This window comes from Chaetodon auriga, chromosome 10 (genome assembly GCF_051107435.1).
Source record: "Chaetodon auriga isolate fChaAug3 chromosome 10, fChaAug3.hap1, whole genome shotgun sequence".
NCBI lineage: Eukaryota > Metazoa > Chordata > Actinopteri > Chaetodontiformes > Chaetodontidae > Chaetodon > Chaetodon auriga.
This window is the reverse complement of record NC_135083.1, coordinates 21,029,840-21,047,779: the sequence shown is the minus strand read 5'-3', so window position 1 is coordinate 21,047,779 and position 17,940 is coordinate 21,029,840. Positions and strand designations below refer to the sequence as shown.

The window sequence follows — 17,940 nt, the reverse complement described above, 5'->3', positions numbered from 1 at the left end:
GACTCTCTCCCCGCACAACTCCAGAGAGAAATGAACTGATGCAAGACTGGATTGAGATTGACTGAGCTGAGGCAGGGAAAGGAGTGAGATATAGCTCAAGAGGGAGATACCCAACAGTAGCACTGACTGATAAAGAGAAGAGTGTGTGTGCGGGGGAGTGAATAGAAGGTGAGGTGGGAGATTAAAAGGAATAGAGAGAGGTTGAAGCACGGCGCAAAATCCAAGAATAGAGACACTGATGGTTATTTACAAAGCAAGACACAGGGGCCCTAAAATATGATGTTGACTCATGTATCAAATCAGGCTTCATTCAAAATTCTGGAGAAAGTGAAACTCACTGGGGATCAGCCAAGGTACGGCTAATATCAGAGTCAGACTGTCGAGTTTTGTAAAATTCATAAACATGGATTACTGAGGTCAGACTTAACGTTTCGCTGTTTGTGTATTTCTACTTTTTTCATTTCCTGCCACCTGCCAATATGATCATTTACATAGGAGGGTGATGATTCATGCGGCACCGCTGCAGAAAAAAAAAAAAAGCCACCTGTTCATCTGGTTATTTAAGACAGATGGCACAATATCATTATTCCCAGAGTAAACATTAAATATGAAAAAAACATTGTGTTGATTCTCAGTGTATCGAGAAATTAAGGTTAGAAAGTGAGGAAAAGAATTAGGAGGGGATAGGTGAGATGAGACAGAGACAAGCACCCTGTGCAGCGCCACAGTGCAGTGATGGTGATGTGCAGAAATACTGATTATTAGCATGTGACGTCAACTCTTCACAATGAGACTTTAAGTGCAGCAGAGGGTCAAAGTTCAACTGGAAGTTCTGGGATTCTGTTCAATAAATTAAAAAAAAAAAAAAAAAGCTGACAGATGGACAGAAAGATGTCGGTATGTCCAATACAACAGCTGGGAGACAATTACTTCAGCTCAACATAAAGAGCAGAAACAGGCAGAAACAGATATGAATATACAAATAATTCCCCCTTAAACTACAAATTGTTGTCATCACATTTCTATTCGTGCACGGGTTTAACAAAGCCATACAAAGTATTCCTGTTTACAGCCTCCATGCTAAGCTAGGCTAATCTAAGATAAGCAGCTCCATACTTACTAGGCATCGACAGTGGTATTGAGCTTCTCATCTAGCTCTCGGAAAGACGGTGAATAGCCATATTTCCCAAAATACTGAGAGTATTTATTTGTTGTTTCAGATTGTTAAAATCACTAAAGGTTTAAATTGTAAATGTCGTGGCAGATACTGTAATAGATGTTCCACTTTCTCATCAAGGCAGATGAAAGAAAAACCTTCGATAGATATTGAGCTCATGTGAATCGATGCAAGAGAATGCAACGAGTCAAAGAAGCTAGTGGAACAGCAGCTAGCGTGGAACTGATAGCAGGACTTCTGCTCTATTACCAGCTGCCAGCAGATGAACACACAGAGGAAGAAAAATAGGGTAATATTCAGGTGATTACACAGTAGAGAAAGTGTGTTTTGAAGGGGCAGATTGACTTACAGGGGCAGTTGGCGCCCTCTGGAGTGTTGGCTGGTGTCTTGCCGTCAGGGCAGCAGCCGAACTCCTTGTTGTCACAGGATGGGCTGTCCTCAACTGTGGGTGTAGTGATGCTTGCCACCATGGAACCTGGAGGTGATACACAGAGGTTCATAATAATTCGTGAAGCTTTGGAAAATTCCAAACTTCAAGCCAGCTTATCTCAGAGACCCAGAGAAGGGCTATTTTTAAGACGGGCAGCGTTTCTGAGATCAAAACATTTCGCTTTTCTCCCAACTTGCTCTTGCTCCTGCAGATGGTTGTGTGTTTTCAGCCTGCTGACCTGTGATCGGACCCTAATAGAGGCATCTGTCAAGAGTGATTATATGGCGTTTTCATGGGCATTGATTTTACACCTGGAACTCATTTTAGCAGAGACCACATAATGGGCACTGTTGCCAGTCATGTCACACACAGAGCACTTTAAATGATGACTGGATGTGATAATTGCTCACTGCTGATTGGCTGATGTTAAACTTCAAGGCTTCCCAAGGGAGGGAACAATCATACAGCCCTGTTCATGTTACGGTCACTGTATATCTGGCTATCTTGGGACATAAAAGTGGCTGGGCTTTCGCTCTCTGAAGGATGAGAGTCTGTAACAGCAGCAAAGCTCTGTTCTCTAATGATGGTGTTGGTGGAGGGGGACTCTCGGTGGAAGCGGCGCACTTTATGGCCGCACAGAGATTAGAAATAATCGTGGAGGCAAACAGCTAGCGGCTAAACAAGTCGTAAAGACGTCAGAGGCGAGGGACGTCCTGCTCAAGGACTCGCGGTCAAAGGAGGCAAGGGGAGGAGGGAGGAGGGGGAAGAGGCTGGAGTTTATAGGGCATCTGTTGGCGTGTGGTCTGCAGATTTACAGACGCTGAGGAGGAGAGCGCTGGTGGGGGAAAGAGGGCAGCAAGGGGACACTGCATGACTCCGGTGGGAGCCATGAGAGCTGTCAAATAAATAAACACACACACACACACACACACATACATAGGCTGACACACAGGGCCACAGATTTCAACAGAGCGCAGATAGAAAAACACGCACAAATGCACACTTCTGACCTGCTCACATTTATACACTCAGACAGTGATATGTGCACTTGGAATTGGACAAACTCTGTGACATGAGGAGAGGGAGATAAGACGCACACATACACATACACATACACACAAACACACGAAACAAAGATAAGTCTTCGGCAGCACGTAAAATGCACAGGCACACCTCACAAACACACAAAAAACAATTACGAATTAAGGCAGATTAGTGCAGATTCGAATATCCATGTTGAAATCTGCAATGCACACTCTCCTAATCTGCTCACACTTTCACACTTGCAGATGGATGTGCGTGCGAGTACTTCAGAAAGCACCCGCAACGTAAAAAAAAAACATCTCGGCATGCTTGGGTAAACATTCATTCACACAAATATACACACATAGACACACAGCCACAAGACGGGTCTCCTTGGCAGACAGGCTACATGCTCCTCGCGCCACCGAGCACTCTGGTCAGCCTCTGACAAGAGAATAAATCTGAGGAGCGGGAGGAGAGGAGGAGGAAGAGCTGAGGAAGAGCACACTGGGGCCACGCTGTTCCATCAATCCTATCCTGTTACTGCAGGCTGTCAGGCAAGGTGGACGGACGGATGGATGGAAAACAACAACAGAAGAAAAAAAAAGGTCTGATTGAAAAGTCTCAGTCACCCCTTGTTGTCCAAGCAGAGGCCCAGAAGCAGCAGCCTGCTATTACAGTCAGGAGGAGCATGTCGAGAAAGATTTGAGACTAGTCATGTGACAAGGTAAGCAGCCTCCACGCACACACTCACACCTCAACCTCCCAGTCACACCAGCCTGTCAAGTCAGGCTCCAGAGATCCCCAGATGCGGGCCAACGGTTTGATCCGGCCTGCCGAGAGAGTATTTTACAGAGCCTGGTTTTGTTTTGCTAGCTGTTGAGAGCGAGAGCGCCGGTGGAATGGGAGAAAAGACCATGGGTGATGTAGCAACAGTGAACCGTGCAAATACATTCCTTTCTGTCAGAAATTGAGATACACATCTTATATGAAATGACACGAACAGCATCTGTTTACAAAGCTCTCTCGTCCCTGCCTGCCTTTGACATTTGACTCCTGGAAACAATTTGCATATAAATACATAAGCTGATGTTCATGTAACTTTCAATTAACAGATGATGGCATGAATGTGATATGATGTCAGCTAAGAAGGCACTATGAGTTTGTGTCACCCTTTTCCCGTCCCTCCCACACCCCGCTCAAAGCATTATGGGTAATGAAGTGAAAGAGCAGGGATTTACCGACAGGCTCCTCTGCCCCACTGGCTTCCACTGGAATGCCGCTACCCACTTCGTCTTCCAGCTCCTCCTCTTCTTCGGTCTGGTCATCCCCGCTTGGCTCCCCGCTTCCTGAGCCATCGAAAGAGGCCACGGCAGCTGAGGGGTCAGAGTTGCTGCGAGAGGAGGAGGTGGTGGCAGTGGTGGTGGACTGTGGCTGGGAGTGGATGGAGTGGCGGTGGTTTGCTCGCGCACGGTTGTGGGTGAAGGTGGGAAAGGGGGTGGTGGCTGGGGGCAGCTCAACGTCTTCTGTCTCGGCCGTCCTCGGAGGCGGGATGGCCCACACCATGTTTGGATGGAAGGGGGCGGTGGTGGTGATGGTGGCGGCAGCGCTTGAGCTGGGGGTGGTGGCGGGGGGGTTGGGGGAGGGTCGGTCTGCCGGCTCAGAGATGGTTTCTGGTGGAGGGAAGGGGAGGAAGCAATGGATGAATGACTGAGCAAAGATGAAAATGTTTGATTTTGCTTCACCTGACTCCATTACAACCTCAAAAATCTCACCACAGCAAATAAAAACATCATTAGCCAATAAAGCACAACAAAAGCACTTAATGATTATTACAACCTACTGTTGATAATAACTTTTTTACCTCTGCATTCACTCAATGATTATGTCCTTTTTAATCTCCTAACCCTTCTCCCTGATGCTCAACAATGTCATTATGAAATCACATTAGAAAAGAAAGAACACACACACACACACACACACACACACACACACACACACACACACACACACACACACACAGGCTCCTATTTGTAAAAGCAACCTCTGATTAAAAACCCTGCAATGGATGAGATGTCAGGAATCTTTATTTGACAAACCTTAAGTAATGGAAATGCATCCATATGCAGGGTGAATATGGAATATGCCAACAGATGACATACTGCATTCACAGTTATATGCACTGCAGTGTGTTTCGCCTGCAGATGAGTTATGCTGCCCAAACACGGTTAAACTCCCCCAGTCGATGTCAATGCATAGTACAAAGTGTGTTTGTGCTTGTGTGTATACACATATGGGATGCAATTGTGTGCACAATATGCATGTGTCGCGTGTATGCTGTGCCAGTGCCTATGAATTATATATCCATATTCAAATGCTGCCCTCCAGTAGCAAAGCTTTAATCACCAACAGCCAGTGCCTCCAGTGATGAATGATTGATAGAAATGGGGCAAAAAAAGCCGGCTTTAACTCTGGCTTCAAAGACGGCAGACTGCTGCTTGAAGAGAGCGTGAGCATCCGTCAACGCCACCACAAACACACTGCTGTCGACAGACGCACACAAACACGCACAGGCACACATACACACGGCAAGAAATCACTCCAAATGAGGGAGAGAGAAGAGGCTCTCCGCAGAGAGACCATCATTACCAATGCAAAAAGCTCTGGTGCAAAAGGACAAACTGTCTGCGATAAAAGAACGATAAATAGGACAAAAACTCCTGAGGGGGAGAAGTGAGTTGGCAGGGAGATGCTACGTAAGTGAGCACTTCAGATTTAGCCAAGGCAAGCAGGCGTGACAATACTGTCATTCTTCCTTTACTTCTTTACGCCCCATGAGTATAGATGTGTGTTAGTGTGTGGGTGAACTGAACAGAAGATTAAAAAAAAAAACCCTATACCGTAGATTTGCGCCTCATTAGGATTCGCCTAACATTATGTGTAGGACTTAATTACACTGCTATAATCGCCTATTTGATCGGCAATTATTCACCGAGGTGTGAAATGTGATACCTACTGAGACGGCAGAAAGCCTGGGAGACACACGGTGTCAGCTTAAAGCTCAGCAGATATTTGTAAGGAGAGAGATTTGGAGTGGGGTGCACAGTGCAGTGATACTATCACCAAGCATGGTGGCATGCATCGCCTTTCCTCTTGGCTACACCTGTCAGTCAGGTGCCAAGCTTAGCGTCAGAAGGCGTTCTCCCTGGAAAGTGCCTAACGTGTGTTTGGGTGTGTGTGCATATCTCCAGCAGCGAGCTCCATGGCAAGGGATAAGGAATGAAAAGAACACACGTCTGATAGAGGACAGAGGGACTGGCAGCACAGTCTGTTCAGCTGATGTTTCTCTTAATCAAGTTTAACAGTCCATTTGCCTTTGTTTTGCTTTTTTCCCCTCTCAGTGGAACAATGGACAGTTATGTCACAGGATGGAGAGGGAAAAAAAAATCACTGTCATCTCAGCTTGTCTCAGCCGTGTGGTTATTGCTGAAAGGTGGTTATTAAGATTGTTTGTGGTGTCAGCCGCGCTCAGCAAGGAGGAGGAGGAGGAGGAGGAGGAGGAGGAGGAGGAGGAATCTGGATACAGGAGATCGGAAGGGGGGGAGAAAGACAAGGGAACCAGAGAGGCAAGAAGAAAAAAATGGTAGGGACAAACGCCTAAAAACAAAGGTTTAAATCAGAAAGGAAAAAATGGTTAACAAAGCTGGCAGTGAGAGAACATGGCAAGGCAAACAGTGGGAACAGAATGAGGGATTGAGTAATGAGGGAAAATCGCAGGACATGGTGAAGGCAACAGAACCCTCACACACAGGCGGAGGGCTGCCGATGCCATATGCTGACATTTGTTGCCAATTTGCCGCAAACCTACAGGTGATAACACCATATGGGAGAGGCAGGTCATTGCCAACTCGGTGGCCATTTTCCCCCGGCGCAAGAATTTGCTCATTGGTCCAAATGCCCTCCCTCTGCTGCTTGGTACAGTAGCTCTTGCATTTTTTCCTGGGTTGATATCGCTTCATCTTTTGCTGAGACACAGCAAAGAAGGCAGAAAAACTCCTCCCCGTACTCTGTGGCTACGCTTCCTTTCAGCTCGGAGACTTCACAGATAGCTGGGTATCATCGCAGTTAGCTGCAAGTTCTCTGTCACGAGCAGAGAGATTTTAAGGCGCTTCTTCTGCAGGATTGTGACTTTTTCACAGCGTGCCCATTAGTGGCACAATGTGCAGCAGCAGTCAGACTCTGTGGTATAATAAAAAACAGATCAATGACGTTAAAAAAGATCAATATTCACTCATTTATATAAGCCCTTGGCATTGCTCTCTTGTCGAACCACACTGCAGCTCGGTGAGCATTAGCATGCCACAGCGCTGAGGCCCGGGCGTCTGGAGGCACTGCATGTAAACAGCGAGAGGGAGGGCAGGCAGGGCTGCGGCGTAGCGAGGGGTGGAGGCAGAGCAAATGCTAATTCGCACCCAGCCACACGTGAAATGAGCTCGAGATCTAACCCCCGAGCCGACAGCGGCGGCGGAGCAGCTACCCGCGGTGCGACCGCATCCGGGGGAAGAAATTAAAAGATCCTCTGTGGCTGTCGGTGGGCCCGAGCGCTCGCCTGTCTGTTCCTCCCCTGAGGGTTCCATCGAGAAAGAGTCCGCTGTGAGGCGTCTTCTTGCCTTCTGTGTGCAGCAATGCTAGGTGAAGGATTACACACAACCCACATCTCTATTGCCAGGCAACAGAGGAACGAGAAACCAGACTGGATTTTGGCTCCTTTTGCTGGTAACCCACGGCACTGAATTTGTAATTACCAGATGTTCAGGGACTTATCAAAGCCTTGTCGATCTCTTGCTGAGCATATTTGGATTCTTTATCTGTGTACCTGCAACTGCCGCTCAACACAGACCATGTCAACAGCCTTGCCTCCTATGGACATGACCTAGATTGGAGTGTTCGAGGAAGATGTACGAAGAGGACTCTGTTTTTTTTTTTTGTGACACGGTATTAGGTCACCTGATCTGTGCCCACTGAGTGATGAGGTGAAAGAACATTTTTCCACCTTAAAATGTGAGACACCTGGCAGTGGCTCATGGCCAGAACCACACAGCTGGCACTCCTCTTCCCTACAGAGCTCACCGGCGGCGTCTGTAGAACCCTGTTGTGACGCAAGCTGGCAGTCGGTGTGACAACTTCACTGTACATGAAAGCCACGGCCTTGGCACATGTCCCAGCACCTATTACACCGATCCAAACAATGTCCATCAGCATCTGGACCAAGGGCCAAGAGCTGTGCTTTTTACTCAGTACACATGTACTCTACGTGCGCCATCACACCGGAACAGTGTTGTGTTCCTGGCAGCGTAAAGCTGCAAAGGGATTGACGCATTTCCCAACAGGAGGGTTTGAAGATGAAGCCAAATCCCAACAGAGGAGCGAGAGAGCAAAAGGAAGTGTCAGTGCTATCTTTTGGGATTGGAAAGCTCAGACTCCAGTCAAACTTCAGAGCCCTTGGTTTGAAAATGCTACAGTATCTCGGTCTTTCTCATCCTAACTTTTCTCCGGAGTCACACATGGTTTTGCTCTCACCTGGCAGATGCAGGGAGAGGGCAGACCTTACTTTACTGCACTCAGTGAAATGAACTAAATATCTCCTATTATGCAATCATAATCATGGAGCTTGAGAAAGTGCAGTTTTACATTGATTGACCTTATGCATGAATCAGAGGTCTGTGTGTTGAAATAAAATATCTGGATTTGATTAATCACAAAAAAAGTGTGACTGCTATCGTGTGCATTTTCCTGTCGAAGCAAAGTTCAAACTACAGTTCATACACGTTGCTGTGACTTTCTCTCTGAGAGTAGGACGGAGAGATGATAGGAGGAGAAACAGTAGGAGGGGGATAATTTGAGGCCCACGGCACTGCTTATTATCTTTTGATCGGAGCCTGACAACAGTTGGCCATCCGTGCGACGCGTGATGCGTGGAGGCTTCGACAGGGCTCACCTGTGCACTGTCCAAAGTGCTGCACTGTGATGTCCTTGTCCTGCCTACAGGCTATGGTCCTCAGCTGGCACTGGTCGGCATAGGTCACCCCATCTGAGCCACACACCTGCTCCACGGTGACAAAGATGGAGAGAGGGGAGAGGGGAACACATGTTAACTCCCTGTAGGCCACTGAAACAATGTCTTTCTTTTTATAGTGTGTTGCAAACTTGCACATCAAACTGCTAATTTCTCAGTGCAGACAGCTTGAAAGACCCACCTTGGTCTTGTTTTTCTCATCGCAGTCAGGCGAAGGGCACTCACAGTGGGCTTGGCCGTTCACCTCAATGCATGATGCTCCAAAACTGCAAACTAACTCCTCACATGAGGTTGGGGCCTCAGGACCTGTGGGAGACATGGGTTTGTGTTGTTACACATTCTGTGCACTCCCACAATCATATAGTTTATAGCAACAGCTGCTTTGTGAATTCTGATTGTGGCAGCTGTTTCAAAAATGTGGAGTTCAATGAAAAGTTAGATTTGCATGCATATTTAATGTTAAGACTTTCGCAAATTCTAAAACTTTTGCTTCCATTTATTAAGCGAGTGAGCAAAAGAAGTGCCTGTTCTCAAAATCTGGAAAGTATGATGAACAATAAAGAGTTATCGAATGAAAGCTGTCTTTTGAGTCCTCAACACATTTATATACTGCATGTCAGTAGTACAGTCACTGATTCAAAGCTTTTGTATGACAGCATACCAAAGATTTTGATTTGGACAACAAGGGTATAGACCCCTGAGTAGTAGAAGTCCGGGTCCTCTCTCCAGTCTGCAGTGTCAGCATCTATACAAGCAGCTACATGTCAAAACCAGGAGGAGTTGTGCAACTCCAGCTTTAATCTCCAAAAATGGTACGCTAACACTATGCACTGGCCTGCTATGGGATAGTGTTAGCACGAGTGTTGGTAACTAGGGTGCTGCAAAGCTAACCTTGCACACAGCCACCACCCCTGATGCCTCTAACCCAACTCTGTGGGGGGTGGACGCAGGCTGAAGGACGATGTTTCATTTCTCCTCCTCCGTGTTTTAGTCTCTTTACAACCACAGTGCAGCAGCGGTAATGTAATCATAAAATTGTCTAGTTACCTGTATGTAACCCAGTGTGAATTATTCATAACTTCATAAACCACAGCAATATCCCTAAACTGCCTGACTGCGGTAAAAAAGAGTTGTGTAAAGGTGTACACTCAGGATATTCTGGCTCTGCATTTCTTTCCACAGATCTCTCCTGAAGCTCTCCAAAGAAACGTTTGAAGCCTTGAAGTTGCCGCAGCAGGAGCTGCAGTCGGGGAGCCCACCATCCACCTGCCAGGCTGTAAGGGTGGGGTCTTTGCATTGTTGCAACATCACAGAGGCTTAAAGTACCCCCCACCCTTGGCTCCTGCTTTCATGTGCTACCACTTCTCAGTACCTTGTGTTTTCATCTGGCAGGTTGTGTGGCGGAGTGCCCCACCACTGTGCCGGGACTGCTGGCTTCATTAGGCATTTGACTTCCAGTCGATATCTGATGGTGCATCTTAATCAAGGAGCTGCAGGCCCCCACAGCAGGACCTAACCTTTCCTTTAACTGGCTTTTTAGCTTGTGCAATGACTGGGGCTGTTGTCTTTATTAATCGAAGTAATCAATAGTCCTTATACAGTAGTAGAAACACACAAGTGCAAGTGTTGTGAGTCATCCAAAATTGAGTATGATGTAGAGAAAATGAAATATCAATGGGTGCTGTGTCATGCCCATGTCATTTGTACACTCCAGTATTTTCCTAATCACTATCGATTAACTGCCCTGCAGCCACTTCCTTCCTGTGCCAATAAAGCAGATGGATGTGAAAAGCAGACAGAGAAAGAAGTGGCTGCTCCGAGGCTGATCCACGGATCAGACGAGTGACAGAAAAACACTTCAGAATAAGAGAGAGCCCGGCTGGAAGAGGAGAACGTGTGTGCGTGTGTGTGTGTGTGTATGTGTTTATATGGTTTATTAGCGCTCTGCCGGTTGCCTTGGTAGTCTCTCTTATTACCTTTGTCGCAGCCATTCATGCCCATCTTGCTTCCATCTGGACACACATTGCACTTCATGCCCTTCACTCCCGTCTTGCAGGAACACAGACCTGACATCTGCTCGCAGTCGTCCCGGACTGAGCCCGTGGCGTCGCAGTTACACGCTGCGATGGAGAGGAAAAAAAGGAGACTGATGAGAAAAAAAGTATCAATTAGGGACAGTGACAGGAAAAGGGATAGCTTGGTTTATGTTGTGTACAATGTGTGTTCGAGGCAACCTTAGCCTCTGAACTTCAGATTTTTCTTTATCTCACAGTCCGTGGTTGGGAATAGTCCACACCGCCTTCGGGGGGCCGCAGAGGGTGGAGAAGGAGGATGAGTACGTAACAGAAAATAAAGAAAAACAACCCTAGGGAAGGACATGAACCCCATCATGTTCCTGGAATCAATGATGTGTTTTTTTCCCCGGCTCTCCTGCTGAATCTGGTATTGGTGTGCAGTGTGCTGTCTACATGCTGTGGGTAAACCTTGTTAAGGTCAGGCCACGGGTGAGGCACCTGCAGGCTTCCTGCTGTTGACTGAAAATGCTCTGTGGCGTCGGGAGCGTATGTCCTATGATACCTCAGCAGCAGGACACGAGCTGGTCACCATACTGAATTACATCAAGACAAACAAGGGGTCCCGACCCCGTTGTTCACTCGAATACAAATGAAAAATGCTCATTCAATACAGTTTTGACAGGACTGAAATGATACAGTTGGCTTTCATTCTACAGAAGCTGCTATCAAATAGCTGAGCTGTAAATTAAAGGTTTGGACAGTAGCTGGTAGGCAACTTACTTTATACGGTCTACATTGACTACAGGGATATTAATATTAATACAAGTTAGTACTTTTTTTTATTTGGATAGTGGCGAGGGAGAGAGGGGATGACATGCAGCAAAGGGCTCTGGGTTGGAATCGAACCCATTAATACTTTTTTAAGAGTTGGCTCAGAGGTTCTGTAATCAATTCAGTGAGAAATTCATTTTCCCACTATGGTTGTTTTCTCGTGAAATATATTTTCTCTCTTACCCTCCGTGGAATCTTGCCATGTATAATTGGTTGAATTTGTTCAGGATTTGAGATATACGTCTCAGAAGGTTTTTGGCTCCATTCCAATGAATGCGGTTAATGGAATGCTGTTTCGTTTAAAAAAATAAAAATAAAAAATTGGTTTAATAATTTAACGATAACATCCAGCTTTAAAAGGGACTACTTCTTTCTTCAGGAAGCAGTTCCAATGAAAACAGTCCACAGAGAGGCCCATGGGTTATCCAGAGTAAACATTTTAAATATCGAGTTTAAAATGATACTATGTTTAAAGTTAATGACCAATTAAATCCATTCATTTACCTCCAATGCAACCACATTTTTCAATCTAAACACTTTAATGTGAAACTCTTTACCTTTTTACATTTACACAACTTATTCCACATGTTTGTGCTTAATATTCTCATTCTGTGTCTCCATAGTGTAATTCTACTGCTACTGCATCTTTGTAGTAGTAAAGCCCTCTGAAGCAAATGTGCGATTTGTGATTTTGGGCTTTATGAGTAAAATCGACCTGACGATTGAAGTCACAGCAGAAATCTCCCAGACAAATATCTCCAAACCAAACACCAAACACATAATTCATGGCTAGAAACCACTTGAGGGAAGCAAGTAAACATTTTTGTGTAATTTGGGTGAACTGACCCTTTGTGTAAGGATGCCATAAGCAATCTACGGGAAGCAACCAAAAGCAGCATACATACAAATGACTGTTCCTACTGTTGAAGTCACGTGTAACAGCACGTTTGCTCAGTCAGCACAGACACAAAGACTTGATTCCTTACGCGTGCAGCCGCTCATGTTCTCTGTCACGATGCCACGGAAGTTCCAGAAGCCTGGCTCGCAGCGGTCACACTTCTGTCCCCCGACGCCCGGCTTACAGGAGCACTGACCGGTGGCTGGATCACATGTCCCCTTGTAGGAGCCGTAGACGTTGCACTGACAGGTACCTGAGGAGAATGGAGCAACACGGATGTCGATTTTAACTCCCACTGCGTCAGATGAAATCAAACTCCTCCGCTATACATCACTGGCTTATGCTTTCCTAACTTTGAAAAACCCTATCATCACACAACTTACACGAACAACAGGTGAAGACTGCTTACGACGAAGGATGGTCTGCCTTAAGGATTTATGCTCGGCTCAAATGTTTGTAAGCCCTATTCCCACAAATAAAAAGGTGGATAAAGTGTGCTTAGGTGAGTTTCCCCTTTGCTAAACCTCTGCATTTCCCTATTTTCTAAGTCTGCATTTTCTCCACGCATACAGCATCCCTTAGCTTACAGCTTGATGCAGCATTTTCTCCCCCGTCTCTGTGCTATCATTCGTCAAGATCATCAGATGAAGAGATTTTTCTGTTGATACGGTGCAGCATTATCATAATTATTCCTTGGATTGAGATGAAACGTTTTCAGCTGTGCAACTTTGGTATTGTAATTGCAGTCAAGGACAATAAGCCCCATATGCCGAAATAGCCTGATAGCATCTACAACTTTTTTTTTTTTTCCGCACACACAACAAACTCAGGACACATCAAAGGTGAAGGGTGACAGCGGGGCGTAAAGGGGGACTCACTGGGACATCCAGCCAGTCCGACTCCTAAGGCGGCTGTCACGTTGTCGCGGCAGCAGCCGTACACAGACAGACTGCAGTGCTGGGGTGCTGTCAGCTCAGGCAGAGATGTGGCTGAAATCGCTGATGAGGTAGGAAGAAAAGGGGAGGGGAGATGGGAGATGGCACAAGGAGAGAGAGAGAGAAGAACACCAACATTTGAGTGATTACGTTGGCGGGGATGGGGAATTAGACAACACAATCTCCAAGACACATGTAACTTTTTGCCAACAATGAGAACGGCTTGAGGGCCAGAGGTGGAGAGGCTGGCAGCCGGCTTCAAGATAACAATTCTATTTGCTACTTTCTCCACAATGGCTCAAAATCAGGGGGAAAATGATGCTATTACCTCCAGTGAAAACAAACAATGGCGTCGCTGGTGAATGTGCAGCAGCTGACATTTACCACCTACTAGGAGGGATGTGCTCTTCATTTGTTCTTGTCTAATATTACGGAATTGCGCTGCTGCCCTACAACCTTCCCGAATAAAAAAAAAAAAAAAGTGAAAAGAAAGCCCGCTGCGTAATGTGAAGGAATGTGCCAAGCAGTTTCTGCCTGTGCACAGTGTGTGGAGAACTCCTTTGTCTAAGGATGCACCAGCCTTCAAACTGGTTTGACAACTCTGAAGAAAGAACTATATTCAACAAAATAAAAAAAAAAACAAATGTGTTCACAAAAACTGCCACTTCTCCAGAAACTGGGAGAGAACAATAAAACACAGTGTGGGAGAGGAAAGGGGGCTTGTTTAATGGCCGAGGCAAAAATATCATAGTTTAAATTCTCTCCAGGCTTTAGGGTGAAAAGTTGTAGAGATAGAAAGCTGAAATCTTTCCCTCTGTTTTTTTTCTCCGTCTCTCTGTTCCCCTCCCGATCTCTTTTTCTTGTGTTGCTCATTTGGAGTTTGGAGGCTGGAGATACCAGGGCCATAAATCACACTGTTACTGGTGTGGATATGAGCCTCAGCCTAATGGTGATGACTCGGCTCGCTCTTTTTCCAGTGCTTTCCCACTCCAGAGATGGGCTTTGGACACAGTTCATTTAGCTTGCCACTTTCCGGCACTCCATTCAGCTATCTGCACTGAGCCTATTAGGACAAGGAGAACTTTTAATTTCATATGTTCCTCCACCCTTCAAGGGTTTTTCCTCTTCAGTGGCCATTGTCCGGCACAATGCAGCTCACTGTGACGTGCACTATTACCCTTACATTTTCAAGGTCTGCTGCTGTGCTTTCTCCGCTGCGTTTACTGTAGCTCGTCTTTTATATTCCTGCAAGGGCACATCTGCACATGTTTGCATGTCTAGTAAACCAACTGTATTTCTTTGGATTTTTCCGGAAATCCTTGACCCAGATTTGAGTTTGCAGGCGGCTATAAAGGATGGTTTGAAATGCTATGAGAGGCAAACTTTACAAACGTGCATGCAGCAGATGACACTTGACAAGGTATGCAAAAGAGGTAAAGGTTTTTTTGTTTTTTTGTTTTTTTTTCAAAATCAGAACCTGTAAAACACAAGGTTGCTGTCATGCCTCGCCAGTGTGAGGTGGCATGTTTTGATAAGTTTCTGGAGTTAGGGTCAGATGAAGTTTCTCCTCACATAGCTAATGTGGAGGGCAGTGAAATTCCCCAAGATCTGAGTTTTTCCACTTGCCAATAGGAGAGGAGAGCCCAGAGCTCTCGTACCCATAGAGGGCTCTTCAAAAAAGGATTGATTATCCATGGATGGTAGAGAAGCGTGACAGTCAGTGCCCAAGGAGGCCAGCTTAGGAAGGAGAAGAATCTGCAGGGATGTGTGTGAAAACACTGGCAGCTCCCTCTTTCTCGCTCTCTCTTCAGCTCTCCATCCTCCTCTATTTTAGACCCATGGGGAATCAAACAGGCTGAAATGATCACACGAAATCCCTTAAGTGCCTTTTGCTCTGTTCCCCGGCCTGTGCTAGCATCAGAGCAAAAGCCCTCCATTTAACACAGGCATGGAGAGGAGGGCGGCTAACCTTTGCCACTTAGCCACTGATCTGACTACTTTTTTGGCTGATAAATGCCATTCATTTACATACAAAGAGAGGGTTTTTGTATGAAACTAAGCAGGGTAAAGTGGTATCCTGAGGGATAAGAGGCAAACTTTGAGCACAAGTTTAATGGTTTAAATTGTCCGGGCAGGGAAAGCGAATCATTACTGCTATCCGCTCAGGCCATACACAGTTTCCACATATGAACAAAAGCATCGCTGAAAAGCCACAAGTGTATTGAGTCAACCTTCCCCAAAACAAATAACACAAGCACACACATCACATTTGACCTTGACCCTCTCCACCTCCTTTGCTTATGGCTACAGTGGTCACACTGCAGAGAGACAATAGCAGGACTGTCAGAATCATATTCCGACTACGGACTATTAGTACGCCATCAATGGATGGAATGAGTGAGGAAATGGGATGTCAATGACAATGAATCTTGGTGAGGGTGCTCATTAACTTTGAGTGGTGTAATGTACCGACCTGTACAGGGCCCCAGATTCTGAAGCAACAAGTGCTCTTGCTTCTCACATCTGGCCTTCTTCAGCTCGCACTCATTGCTGTAGTTTTTTCCATCTGAGCCACAAACCTACAACACAATCACAGAATACTGAGTATTACACAGTAGCCAAAAATGTAGTTTAAATATAATATTTTTTCCTCTGGGTTACCATGGGGATCCTAAGATCATGTGATGAGTGAGCCACATCGATAACAACTAAACAAACTGATGAAGACTGAGAGATGTGACTGAGACTGAGAGCTCTGGGAAAAACAATAAGCTTTCTTTTTTATTGTTGTTGTTGTTGTTTTTGTCACATGCCAAAAAGCTATTTTTTTGTCACTCATATTATTTTGCATTGTCTTACTTCAGTCTGCACTGAGTTTTTGCCACCAGGGTCCCAACAATGCTTTGGGTGATGTAAACAGGAAGTATGATCTTGTCCTGTTTGCATAATAACCATAGATATACAGACAACCATCAGCTGGATCGCCTTTGATACTTGATAAGTTGAATTATTTCTAAACTGATGTGCCTGCATCCCTGATGACCTGTGGAAATACAGCCATCACAGGGAAGAATGGGTGAACAGCAGTACGTGTCTGCTGTTTGCGTACTCCAATTTGAGTTGGAGACTCAGAGACACAAAGTGCATCAGTTGTGTGTTTGAAGAGAGCCATACCGGGTTGTGAGGCACACTTTGGCAGGTGAAGTCACAGACACAACGGTCATCCTCTGCATCCTCATCCCACGAGCCTCCAAACAGGCGACAGCGGTCCTGTTCACAGCTTTCCACGCCTGAGCCAGACCCTCCTGAACCACAGTCTGCATTATAAACACACACGAAATACACAACAGCATCAATAAAACATACACACTTAACAGCACGTCAGGTGGAAACAGTGTCCCGCTTTCATATCTGTTGAAGTTGAGGCTACATTTCTACACTAGGCATGTCGCAAACTTAATGTACATGATAATGTACGCTTCCCTCATGCTGGTGTTGGCGATAGGAAACCAAAGGCACAGCTGGTAGCACAAGATAATGACCAACTGCAGTGAAGGCAAGAGATTGACTAAATAAATTAGACACAACACCTCTGCACCACCAGCAAGGCGTCTTTTTCGTTTCAATTAAATCAGAGACAAAAAGGGGAGGGAATTATTAACTCCGGCCTCCCAGAGTGCACAGAGAATTGGTGGCACGGCCTGCTTTATGGGTGCCTGCTTCCTGATATGAGAATACAACTAATTGCAAAGTGTTCTGTAAAATCTAATTATCGTCTGAGATTTTAAAGAAAGTTGTCCCAGCAGCTCTTTAACTGTGACCCCGGAAGGCCTCCTATTTGTTTTAAAAGTGCACACCTCTGGCTAAAGCTCAAGCTGACCTTATGCTGCTGGTGAAAGAGGTAGCAAGGCCACACAAAGTCCAATAATCACTGTCCAGGAGAAGTGGGTTCACAAAAGTGTTGACACTGTTGAACTGTTGTGCAAACATTAGCAAAAGCGTGGAATCCGAGGTTTTAAAGGGATACATGAAAGAGGCAAGAAAACATATCCAGCAGGACAGTTTGCAGTTACATTTATGAAAAACAAATCGGGGGCTGTTGCAGTGAAGGCAGAGAGAGGCGGAGGATCCTGCTTTTGAAGTTGCAAATTTCACCTACAGCGAAAGTCCTGAGGGAGATTAGGTGAATGTGTGTGAAGGCAGGGAATGAAAGCAGTCAGCACGAAAGATGGAGAGAATGTCAGACAGAGAGAGAGGCACCCTGTGGGCTGGCAGAAAGTTCATTTGAAACAAATTTGTTATTCAGAAAAGGAATCCAGTCCAACTAAAAGCTCCGAGCACAGCTGAAAGGCAAAAAAACATCAGGTAATAAAGGCGGTTCTTCCTCTTCCTGTCTACTTTTAGGGCTCATTCAACTCTCTGTATTGATGCGCCACCTCTAATGGTGAAATCAATGTCTTAGTGATAGAAGTACCACTTAGCATAACCCATCTAAAGTAGATTATGAAGCAGGTCATGGTGCAGGGGAGGGGTAGGGGCAGATGAAGCCCTGGAT

General features: G+C 45.8%; 1 protein-coding gene across 9 annotated transcripts in view; it reads right to left on the bottom strand.

The window, feature by feature from the left end:
- Positions 1-17,940, bottom strand: part of agrn (agrin) — a 240,729-nt gene that overhangs the window by 37,157 nt on the left and 185,632 nt on the right. For 7 of the 9 annotated variants that reach the window (XM_076740489.1, XM_076740490.1, XM_076740491.1 and 4 more), the window contains 9 exons: positions 16,560-16,702; positions 15,859-15,964; positions 13,329-13,448; positions 12,539-12,703; positions 10,683-10,826; positions 8,888-9,012; positions 8,629-8,734; positions 3,872-4,303; positions 1,527-1,652 (listed from right to left, as the gene is read on the bottom strand). In XM_076740489.1, coding sequence (XP_076596604.1) covers positions 1,527-1,652; positions 3,872-4,303; positions 8,629-8,734; positions 8,888-9,012; positions 10,683-10,826; positions 12,539-12,703; positions 13,329-13,448; positions 15,859-15,964; positions 16,560-16,702 — 1,467 coding nt within the window. The remainder of the gene's footprint in view (positions 1-1,526; positions 1,653-3,871; positions 4,304-8,628; positions 8,735-8,887; positions 9,013-10,682; positions 10,827-12,538; positions 12,704-13,328; positions 13,449-15,858; positions 15,965-16,559; positions 16,703-17,940) is intronic. The other 2 variants (XM_076740495.1, XM_076740497.1) reach the window with 1 other exon arrangement.